This window comes from Ammodytes marinus (genome assembly GCF_949987685.1).
Source record: "Ammodytes marinus genome assembly, chromosome: 2".
NCBI classification, from domain to species: Eukaryota; Metazoa; Chordata; class Actinopteri; order Uranoscopiformes; family Ammodytidae; genus Ammodytes; species Ammodytes marinus.
Genome location: NC_137231.1, coordinates 23,988,026 through 23,999,595, shown reverse-complemented (window position 1 = coordinate 23,999,595; position 11,570 = coordinate 23,988,026). Strand labels below are relative to the sequence as shown.

Here is an 11,570-nt window from a genome sequence, read left to right as displayed (position 1 = left end):
ATCACAAACCATGCAAAGCACGATGCAGATGTGCTCATTTTCCAAATTGCCATTGCCTCTGCCAGAACAAAAGACACAGTCTCAGTATATGTGATGACACAGACTTGTTAGAACTTTTGTTGCTTCATGCTGATCTGAATGCACACGAGCTGTTTATGGCACAAGAACCAAAGAAAGCAACAAAAATAAGACGGATATGGTGCATAAAGTAGACAAAGGAGTTACTTGGTCCCAAGGTGTGTGACAATCTCCTCTTTCTCCATGCCATTTCAGGCTGTGATTCTACATCTCGTCTATTTGGCATAGGAAAGGGAATGGCACTAGCCTGGAAATCCAGACCTGCCACTAGGCGCTGGCAAATTAAATGTGCTGCGCCTGTTGGTCTGGGCACTCTCCATTGAAGCTCATTAAATATGTCAAGAAATCCTGAGCTACGTTACAATTGGTTCTATCTGATATGGGCGGGCCAGAGCCCTATGTATGGTGCTCTGGGGCGGACGTAAACGGATGACGACAGTGCGCCGTCGAAGCCGTGATAGTAAACATCAAAGATAGCTGCGGATATGTTGTTTGAGTTTGAGACTGCTTTGGCCTCGACCCTTTACGATTTGGAAGACGGCACTCAAATCTTTCATTAGCAAGTAAGTGGAATGTTCGGTTTTGCAGACGACCACGGCAAAAGTTAAATTTAACAGTTAATCCCGCTGTTCGCTAAACGAACGGGGTTTAATACGTCACATTGTTCATTGCTCTGATTGGTTGTAGTGCTATCAAATTGCGTGCAGTGGCATTTGAAGAGACAAATCTAATTCATGAGAGGCACCTGTTATACCCCTGGCAGGTAAGCCAGGCAGTTTTTCAGGTTTGAGGCCAGTCTAAAAGCAGCATTCCCATCACCCATTGGCAGTAGGATGAGTGGATATTCAATATGTGTGGAGCTCATGTACATATTCAAATGCATTAAAAAAGAAACTTGTAATACAAAAAAAGTTACTTTTCTAGTATACTTTTACTATGTAAAGTTTTATTGTGGTAGGAGTAAAGGAAAACATTAAGCCTATTTGGGTTTATTTTGGGCATGTACGATTAGTGTTTAACTCATTTGCATATTAAAATTCATTTTCAAAGAAACTTGTAATACAAAATGTTTTCATTTTCATGAATACTTTCATTGTGTAAAGTTTCATTTTGATAGGACTAAAGGAAAAAAATAGCCCTATTGGGATTTATTGGTGTCTCGCCTTATTGGTACACATCTCGGATTGATGAGAATTAAACATATTTCCTCAAGTAGAATTTCTTAGGACTTTTAGTATGTTGTTCTGGACACCTCATAGAAATGATCAGGGGCCTCATTTATCAACGGTGCGTACGCACAATAGAGTGCGTACGTGGCTCACTAAGCAACATTTGCGATTTATCAAAAGTATACTTGACGGGAAGAAGTGCGGTGTTCCACGCACAATATAACCCATGCGTACGGACAAAAAGTGGAGAAAGGAGAACTGGCGACTCCAGTCGGCAGATGAATGAAGTACGAGAACGAATGTGTCTGTGTAAAATTAATCGTATTAAGCCATGCATGCATGTCATACATCGGGAGTTCCTTTGCAAAACGGATAAAGCCATTCTTACAATTAATATGCCTCGACCGATTTTTCCATGGAGTGATACCAACAAAAACAAAACGAATTAGGATCTTAAATAGCCTACAAACGGAGACATATGAGTGCAAATAAAAACAAAATAGCAACGTTCGAATAAACTCTGCAGTTATTAAAGAATAACCTATCTGCATGTTGTGGAATTAATTCTGATAATATTGAGGTGGAATACAGCCTATTACTTTTACACTGACGCTGTTCTCGATGCCTCAGTCAGGCAGACAGGAGTGCACCTTTTCATACACTAATGATAAGCCTACTGTACATCACATAGGCTACTGTGATTTTTTTCACGGCTTTTAGTCCGTTTTATTTATGTGTTTTTCTTTGTGTTTAAGCACGTCGCAATTGTGTTTTGAAAGGGACTGTGAAGTTTATTATTAACCCTCCGCCGCCCGTCACTGCCCCTGGATGAATTCTCCGAATCTGTATCTCATGGGGGGTCTCAGTGCCCCCCGCTCGTGGCACAAACACTGTTGTGTGAGTGAGGATATGCACTTGTTTGCGTCCACTTTTATGTCGGATCACTTCTTTTTATTTCGGCCACAGCGTTCACAGAGATCGCCACAGGCTGCACTCTATCGCCTTTACGCTCACACTGCCACCAAACTATATTTTCCCTGTTCGCCACTTCTCCAACGGCTACTTCGGGGTGACCGCAGTGATCCACACCGTGTGGAGTTTATTTTTCCATTTCCCTTTCAGTCGGCGATTGCCACTACCGCCTTCATGCACTCAGTAAATGATATTCATTCGGGCGTGTCGATGACTATGTATGGGTAAATATGGGCGGTACGTGAAGCCCGCAAAGGCTGCGCCACATTTAGAGTTGATTGTGATTTATAAAGGGAAATAGGCGTAGGACGTGAGTGCGCACTGCTTCATAAATCGGAAAATATCTTTCGCACGCACTGCCCTAAATCCTACGAAAGCAACCTTCTAACGCAAATCCTACGCAAAGTTTGATAAATGAGGCCCCTGAGCTGAAAAAAATTATTTTACAATTTGTCGGTTTTTTGGCCCAAAAAATGGTTACTTTGCCTGGCCTAATTTCCATTCAAACAACAAACAAACTCTATAAAAAGAAAAAAAGGACAAAAAATAAAGAACTCTATGAATACTCTGTTACTAATGTGTAGCTGACACCGACGACTTTGTGAAGATCTCAATATTAAGGGTCAATGTAGCTATTATGTGTCAACTGTACAGGAAAATTAAGCTCTGCTAGTACGCTCTTGTTTGTCTATCTCCCATGGGGCCTTTAATTTGCTAATACATAAACACACGCACACAGTGAACCCACTTGTTTGCTTACCAAACAGAAGGCAAATATGCAAAGACGTCAGCCACGTTTGTACCTGGTACTTAAAATGCTGTAATCAGTGTACTATTAACATAATCTATATACAGGTCAAGGTTATCGCAAAAAAAATATTTTTCCCTTGTACCAAAGTGCAGATAAAATGACACACATTAGTGTACTTGCCAGTCAAGGCTTATCTGCCAATAAATTGCTCTATTTCCGCAATTTACTTTTATGTGACTAACAATTAACTTAATAAACCACTAGGGGTAATAACCCACATGAGATTAGATATTAATAAAGGGTATTGACTAATCACAACCCTTGTGCATTTATTGTGCCTGTTTCGTACAGTATGAAACACACAGATTGATTTATGGATGTTTCTTCGAAATTACAACAAGAAAAGGCCAGGCTCAAAACGCTTTGGTGAAACTATAGCCACATGTTCTGAAGATATATACAGTAGGTACCAACGTTTGTTAGAATTGACATTTGGCCAAACAGTTATGGTAAATTACCACAGAAGCCCTGGAAAATGTTTTGGGCAATGGCGGCCATTTTTTTTTTGACCGGCCATATTGCTGAAATTGTATACACATGTATGTAATGCTGGTTCCAGTTGAACTGGGAAGTAGGAGTTATTGAGTTTTTGGGGTAAATGGTTTAAGTATTTGTGGCAGCTCCTATGGGTTGGGACATGCTACCAAACATGGTCATCATCCACCAAGTGTGATGCTGTTTGGATGAATGGCCAATGAGTTATGGGCAATTAGCTGCTGAGCCCAGCCCCTGCACAGTTTGGTCAATGGCAATAAAGGTTGTTTTTTTGCTAATTTTTAACGGACATGTATTTTTAGAGGTGTCGGTTTATTCAAAATCTAAAAATCCATCATGGTGGACCTATATAGCACATTGAGCAGCACTTGTGAGCTGAAATGTAAAGCTAATCGGACTAATGGAGTGAGGGGTGTGGCCTCTCAAACATGTTTCATTAGCAAACCCTGTGCAGTGGGGATGCACGTTTTGATGAATAATGGCGTTTCTACAAGCGTTGCGCAAGAGGTCTAGTGGTTAGAAAAAGTTTAAGGAGTTAATAATTAGAAGAAGTAGAATGGTAGAAGTATGAGGAATAGTAAGTGCTGCCCTTCAGGCAGGCACATCAAATACACACCACTCCAAATGAAGACAGCACAAAGTGAAGTTCTGTGAAAGGGTATTGTATTTAATGGTCTACAGTCCATGCATGCATTTGTGACAGTCCTATGAGTGCTGCTATGCTGTAATAACTAGGCACTATATAAATACAGCTACAATTAAAATATGCCAAAATCCTGAGAAAAGGTTGAGTGAGTTCTATCTATACATTGTCTGCTAATAATAAAAAATAGTCCCTCCACAAGACTCTCTTGGTCAAAACTTGAGTGCGAATACATTTAGGCACCGTGAACAGAATAACCTGCAAATAAATTACAACCATCACACTTTTGAAAACAACACAACTCTAAAGCTTAACATTTTGCCTTTACCAAATGCAAATAGAACAAACTTCTTTTTTCTTTTAATTAGATTATACAAACAATGTTACATGTCATCACAATTTCCAACAGGTGTTAAAGACAATTTTAAGTGATTGAAATCAACAGGAAATACAGCTATACAAGTGCACCATTGGTGACAAAACTGTTGATTGCATAACTGTTTGCCTTTTCTTGAGATATAAAAATTCAAAATGCTCAGCTCTACTCTTTGACTATGGGGCATATCTTTACAAACGTGTGGTTACACAGGTCATGGATAGACAGGAATGTTGTTATTGGGAAAGGTTCTCCTCAGGCCTTGCAAACAAAAGGCAGATTCAATCCATTTCCAAGCCTATTCATGCATTCGTCCTGTGCTCATCAGTATTTGCCAAGCTCACACTGGGCAGCGATAAAGCCATTCTAATTACTGGGTTGTCCTTTTGAACCGGCCCGCTCCTGATTTTTAAATGGGTGCTCAGTCATGGTAGGTCCACATTTTGCTTCCCCCAGCAGTTTCTCTTGAATCATTTTCACAACATTGTCATTGTAAAAGCAACTGTCTTCGTCACCCACAGCCTCACTTGGTGACCTTTAGTTGTTCTCTTGGGAAATTGTGGTCTCCTAGGAGTGAGAGAAAAACAGAAGTTACAACTTGGGTTGGGGCCATCAGTCACTGTGTTACACATATCTCTCCAGCGGTCTAATTAGGTCCTGCCTAAAGTTACTCCAACATATTATAGCACCTGATTGGCCATCCGTCCCCGCCAAAAAAACAACCTCAGAAAAACACAATTGTTTAGAGCTAGGGGTGTACAGCGAGTTAAGGTCATTGTGTACTGAATGCTTCCACTATCTTATCTCCTCCATTTTGTGTTGCAATCTGATGCACTACGTTGAAAGTGTTATGGTCAAGGTAGGCTTATACAACCTGTAGATTTCAGATAAAGCCGCTGTTGTTGGCAGGGTGGCCAGAGCAGGCAGATGTGCTCTTGATTGCGTCATTACTTATTGTGTACATTTACCTTGTCTGTAATTTATTCTATTGTTTGTGTGCAGCCCTTTGGATTGGACCAATTTGAGGTGTCGCATTATAATGAACATGAGATAACTCGCTCATACATGTTCAATAAATTAAACTCTCAAAAGCATGCTTCATGTTGAAACAGCAGCAAGTGGAAAAACACTTAATGGATATGTAATGGAAACATTTCACTTAGATGCTGAACCTTCAAATGGCGCTGCTTTAATTGCGCATTGGCTGGGCTTAACGAGAGCAGCACCACACTATAAAAAACTGATTTCCTGCTCTTAAAGCAGAGGACTGACACAGTATGTGTGTTCCATTAACTGTTTGTAGGGATCCTGTGTTAGGTTATATCTAAAGAAGGACTACATTGACAGGTGTGATTGAAGGTTTTCCTGTGCTAATATGTGAATTGACAAAGATTTGATGTCTCACAATTTGCATTCGTATGCAGTGATGAGGATTTTATATAAACAGATCTTGGTTTCTATAATAACGGAATCAGTTCTCTTCAACATGAAGGGTTTGAAGTAATCAATATGTATCTCTGTTGATAACAGTGCCATTATTTTAGGCTGTCTGTGTTTTGCAAGTTGTGCAATCATTTTAACGGTTTAACACAAAGTCTTCCAACTACAGAATTTGACTTTGCAGAGTCTGGGCTTGCCAAGACCAATACATACTCAGTGTTGTTGTTGCTTTTTACCAAAGCATTAATAAGAAGTTATTTTCTTCTCATTTCTCAGTGTCAATTGCTCTTGAACATGTGTATATTAAAGCCACAAAATGTGACTTACAAATGGAGTCCTCTCCCCGAATTTGCTCCAGAAGGTCATCTTGACAGTGTTCTTGTGCCCCGTCCGCTGGTCAAATGTCTGGCAGGTTTGGAAAGGGGGGCTGTACAGGTGCAAACTGGCTGCACACTCTGTGTGGCTGCCATTTTCCACACGATGCAGGCCAAGGGAGTCTAAAATATGCACAAACACAACGCACAGTTAGACAGCGGATGCCACTGGAATGCTGTGAAATGAAGCACTTACCGACAGTGCTGTGACCCACAACTGAGACCAAACATTACACCATGGTTTTGTTGGCTTTGGGGAAATAACTCAGTCAGCAGGGATTTAGGGAGCGACCTGAATACTATTCATTGGCTGTTAACTCCTGTGAGACCGGTTTGTCTTAACATAACTGCAGGACTTAGAAACGTTAGTATTAATTCGCTCTGTAAAGGTATGTCACTTCGGCATATCTCATGTGGGACAGAACATGTAAAGGAGGTTTGTTTCTGTTGTACTGAACAGAGCATGGCTATGGTGTGAACAAGTTTCACAACATGCGCCCACACACATACACAAACAAGCAAGTATAAATCTAACTAGGTGGTATCAATACGAGAGGAAGTTAAATGGCCAACTCTTATTTAAAAGAAAAGAAGCAATCAGCACCCAGGCTGATTTACTCACCATTTATGTAGGCAACCTGGTTTTCCTGCAGAATCCTCTGCGACTTCTGGACCATGTCTCCTTGTGAGCTATTCTCCGGCCAGTCGAACAGTGTCTCCTTCAGCTGGCCCTGCAGCAGCTTCATGAAACAGTGGGAGTCTGTGTGGTCGTGGATGCTACTGCAAATTGTGAGGAACACATTGGAGCACACAGTGTCAGAATAGGTCCTCTTTATCACCCTTAGACCAAAAGAGACATTTAAAAAGGTGTCCTGTTCATTGATTTAAGGATTAATGAGACTTTCCAGAAACCCTGGCCCTTTTTTGCTTGAATTAAATTTGTTTTATTCTAAGTCTTCATCCAGACTGCTAGATACTTTATCCATGCATGATATAATGCAGTCTCTATTAAATGACTACAACATGTTTCAACAGAGCACCGATACATGTTTTACCACATAGCTCTAAACCCGACAACGGTTCTTACTGTATGTTCCAGCCTAATAATGTGTAATCATATGAATGAATGAATATATTCCATTGCTGTCCTGGTTCAGATGTTCATGTGACATTTGCTGACGGAGTTGTGGATGCGATAGACACGATCAAATAATGCCTGTTTGCACAACCTTTCTATCTGTGTGTGGAACATTGGACCCTCTTATCTTTATAAACGTGATAGAAAATTTTCCACAGAATGTCCCTCGAATCTGGGTCCCACAGTAACTGAACATTACAGGCAGGTGTCATAACTAAAGAGCACAACTGTTAGCCAAAGTAAACACAAGTTGTACTATTCCCTGAAATGCAACAGGTGCAATAGGTTAAAAGTGCGCAGTGGTAATCCTTGGGACTAGTTGATATGCGATGAAAATGAGCAAAAGACTATTGTAACAATCACATTTAAGTTGTTGGAAGCAGCTCACCTGCCATGGCCCTCTCCCCAGCACAGGATCATGAGATTGAACTTGCCATTGCCCTCATCGACCAAGTTCCTGGTGTACCTGTGAAAGAGGACAATTTGTTACACACACAGACATTTGATCCATTATGTATGCTATGCATGCTATGCAGTTAAACATGAAGTTTTCAAAGAAGGAGCTTTTGTCATAGCTTTTGTATGGGGTAAGAGGGTGATCAACAATTCTATTTTGAAAAAGCCAAAGATGATTTAAAAAAAAGTTGTACTCGTTTTATTTCAGCACAGAAAACCATCCACCGCCCTCCCCCTTCGTGTCACAGACCAGCCTGCGTAAATTTGCTCAGTCAGTGATATTGTCGCTATAGGGCTATATGCACGTCATATACGGCCCTGTGCCAGTCCGTCAGACCTAAAATGTTTTTCGAAGCAGCTGCAACTCCCCGGTGTCACGCCACACGCGCCCATCCCTGGTAAATAAGCGGGTGTGTGTCCGTTCTCGGTGTTGATTGGAGGGCGCTGTCCCCCTCCCTCCATTGACCCCCTCACTCATCAAAACACTGCGACTGCTACTCCGACTCGGGAACCATTGAACGTTTTTGAATAACAGAGCCATATATTTTGTGGTGAAGAGCAAGTAGGCCACTGCATGTAAACATATATAAGAAGCTGTTTTTAAACTTAATTATAAAATCTATGTGTAAGTGGCTTTTAAAAAATAGATTACAATGATAAAACTGTGCCAGAAAGTCGTGTTTTATTTTTCTTCTTCGTATTTTTTTATTCAAATAAAATATGACGAAAGCTGCTGTTTTGAATGGAAACGGCCGCTGGTCTTCATTTAAATGTGAAAATCGTTTAAAGAACACTCTAATAACTAATTGAATATATTTAACAAATGCATTCAATAGTATCAAACTTATAAACAACCTTTCCTCCATTCATTATATTCATTCATGTTTTTCAAGAACTATGTGTCGCTTCTAGCCGTCAAAAGTGCGTTTTTGCAATGAAAAGTTAGAGCAGCAGACACCAATTAAAGACACAATTTAGCCTACTACTTACAACAACAACAACAACAACAACAACAAAAACACATAAAAACGGGGCAAATCAGAAAGGCAAGACTCCAGGCTATAGTGCAAAGTGCATCAGCATTATAAAAGAGTAATATCTTGTGCTATGCAGCAGGATTGTGAAGAAAGCTGTTTTACCTGTACTGGTCAGACTTTGCATATTTCATCCATTCCTGGGGCTTGCTCTCGTACGATTCCATTATGTTTTGGACCTCCTCAACATTGATGCAGTCACTCTCGAAGATTTTATGCAGGATTTGTATCAGGTCATCCAGAGTTTCTGGCTTCACCACCTCGGTATGTTCCATATCTCAAGTTGTGCTGTCGGTTGTTGTTCCAGATATTTTCTCTTCAGCTTAGAGCCCCAGGTTTTTAGTACCAACTTTGATCAGTCGTTTACTTTTTATAGGACCAGCGCCACAATTTTGGGGGCGAGCGGGTGTTGGGCTGTACCATTATGGAAAAAAGGTGAACGCCCACTGCACATGGTCTAATTTAAATAAAATGTCAAGAGCGCATGATGGAATATTACGAAAAAAAGTACCTTCACTTTTATCCGCATGCCACGCAAAGATTACGCAACTTGTATATTTAATTTTGCATTTTTAATCCAAAGTATGCATTCATTTCACACATTAAGAACTTGGACTAATCCTCCTTGAATCCAATTCTACCACGTTGTCAAACACGGCTCCCCCCATTCCTCCCGGTTTCTCACTCATTCTTTCCATCGACAATAGCTGTGCAGCCCTCTCCTCACAGACTCAGTCATCAACCAACGTTCCAAGATGTGACCGAACCATTGGCTCACAAACAAGTGGGGATGAGAAAGAAAAGCATGAGGGAAAAAGAAACTTGAACGGTGTTATAAATGTTTTGGGCAACACAAAAGCCTTGTTTTCTGCATGCAGCCTTTCGAAGCCTGCTGAATATGATCTATTTTTAGGCCTTTTGATTACCCTCTTATAGTCAACCATACTCTTTATGAGAATGTATTAGATTATGAAAAAAAAAATCAATGGGATACAAATGCCAATTATCAAACAATACAAAATGATAGAAAGTGAAAGTGTTTAATTAATACTAAGGATTATCAATGGTCCTATGTGTTTTATGTCACTTCACCTAAGCAAACAAGATAGAGAAAGAAACTGCAAGTCATTTCGCTTGTGATTTCTATGGGAAAATATCACATTGAATGAAAACGTTAGATAATCAAAGGTTTGCATTAGATGTGTATCAGTGTCAGAGGTCAAATAAAGTGAATGCTTTGACTCGGCTGTTTCAGTAAAAAATAATAATAATTTGGATACAGATGTTCAAAATCAGTCAGACACAAGGAAAGATGCTCCTGTCCATTGTTCTCATATCATATACAATACCTTTGGAAATACAATTGACTAGCCATTTACCCATGAAGCTTCACCAGATGATTTGCCACGAAGAAAAACATGTCAGTGGAAGCCCATATGTGCAAAAGTGTTTTGATTGATGATTCCATTCTGTTGAGCAATGCTGCCTCAAATCAAATACCACAGCATATGTCAGAGTTCTAAGTTGGCCCTCTATGTGCAGTGCCTTGCTCAAAGACACTTTCCCCCAGAATATTTGAGAGATCTAAAGGACACTGTGTGACTAGGAAACTCTCACCTTTCATATTTTCCAGACATGCATATGGTAAAACTGTTTGAATAATACTGGGTTATGACGGATACAGGGTCCAAACCTAGCCGCAGTTGAAATTGCATAATGTTTCAGCAGGAAAACTCTGCATTTGTTAGCAGTTGTATAACAAATCCTGTCTGGTTGTGGAAGAAAGACACTCAGACCTTTATTGTTACTGGCAGCATGAAAAGTGGAGAATGTTCTTTGCATCAGAGGTCTGTGGTAATTTGTTTTCCTCCGAGCTGCCACATCATCAACACCAGATGCACTGTTGCTCCACCTTGTGGCTAAGACTTAAACATGAAACGACACCAGTGACTCCAGTGACATGGGGCATTACACTGATTATAACTGGCTTCAAAGAAAATTAAATTTCAACTTTGTTGATTCTTTTTCCAATTCATTTATCAGTTTTAGAGAGATTTGTTCAATGTCGCTGTTGTGCACCAGCTGGAATCGGAGGCTGGTTTCAGCATGTATCCTCAAATAGAAGAGAGCAACATGTGTCAAAAGTATGTATTCTACATAATTGCCATCACCATGTCCAATCTCAAAATGCATTTGACTATCACCTCTGATGTCACTGCCATGCCTATTACAACTTGAAGCGTCGTTACGAAGGGTTTAACAAATAGAGCAAATTTGGAGACAAGTCACTGCATCCATTTGAGGAGTTATACAGCAAATGTAAGGGTTATCTGTCTCTGTGTTCTGAATAGGGGTGGGACAATTAACAATGATATCCCTCATTGGGATACAATATGCACAAGATTAATTGATAGAGGCGATTTTCAATAATCGGGATTATAGTTAATCGGGAGAATCGCTAATCTTTTCATATGAATGAATGATGAATGAGTGATTATGTTTATTTTCGTGTCATGCCACACAATTGGCCCATCCACAGAGGATAACAAGACATCCATATACTACACAAAGAGTGAAGTACATA

At 40.2% G+C, this 11,570-nt stretch overlaps 1 protein-coding gene across 1 annotated transcript; it reads right to left on the bottom strand.

Annotated features, from left to right (window-relative positions):
- Nucleotides 1–4,171: 4,171 nt before the first annotated feature.
- On the bottom strand, nucleotides 4,172–9,368 carry cdo1 (cysteine dioxygenase, type I). The gene is made up of 5 exons (XM_080038870.1): nucleotides 9,092–9,368; nucleotides 7,885–7,962; nucleotides 6,981–7,138; nucleotides 6,312–6,481; nucleotides 4,172–5,111 (listed from the first exon to the last, which is right to left on the bottom strand). The coding sequence occupies exons 1-5, from the start codon at nucleotides 9,259–9,261 to the stop codon at nucleotides 5,082–5,084; spliced, it is 606 nt and encodes a 201-aa protein (XP_079894996.1). The 5' UTR covers nucleotides 9,262–9,368; the 3' UTR covers nucleotides 4,172–5,081.
- Between the last annotated feature and the right edge of the window lie 2,202 nt (nucleotides 9,369–11,570).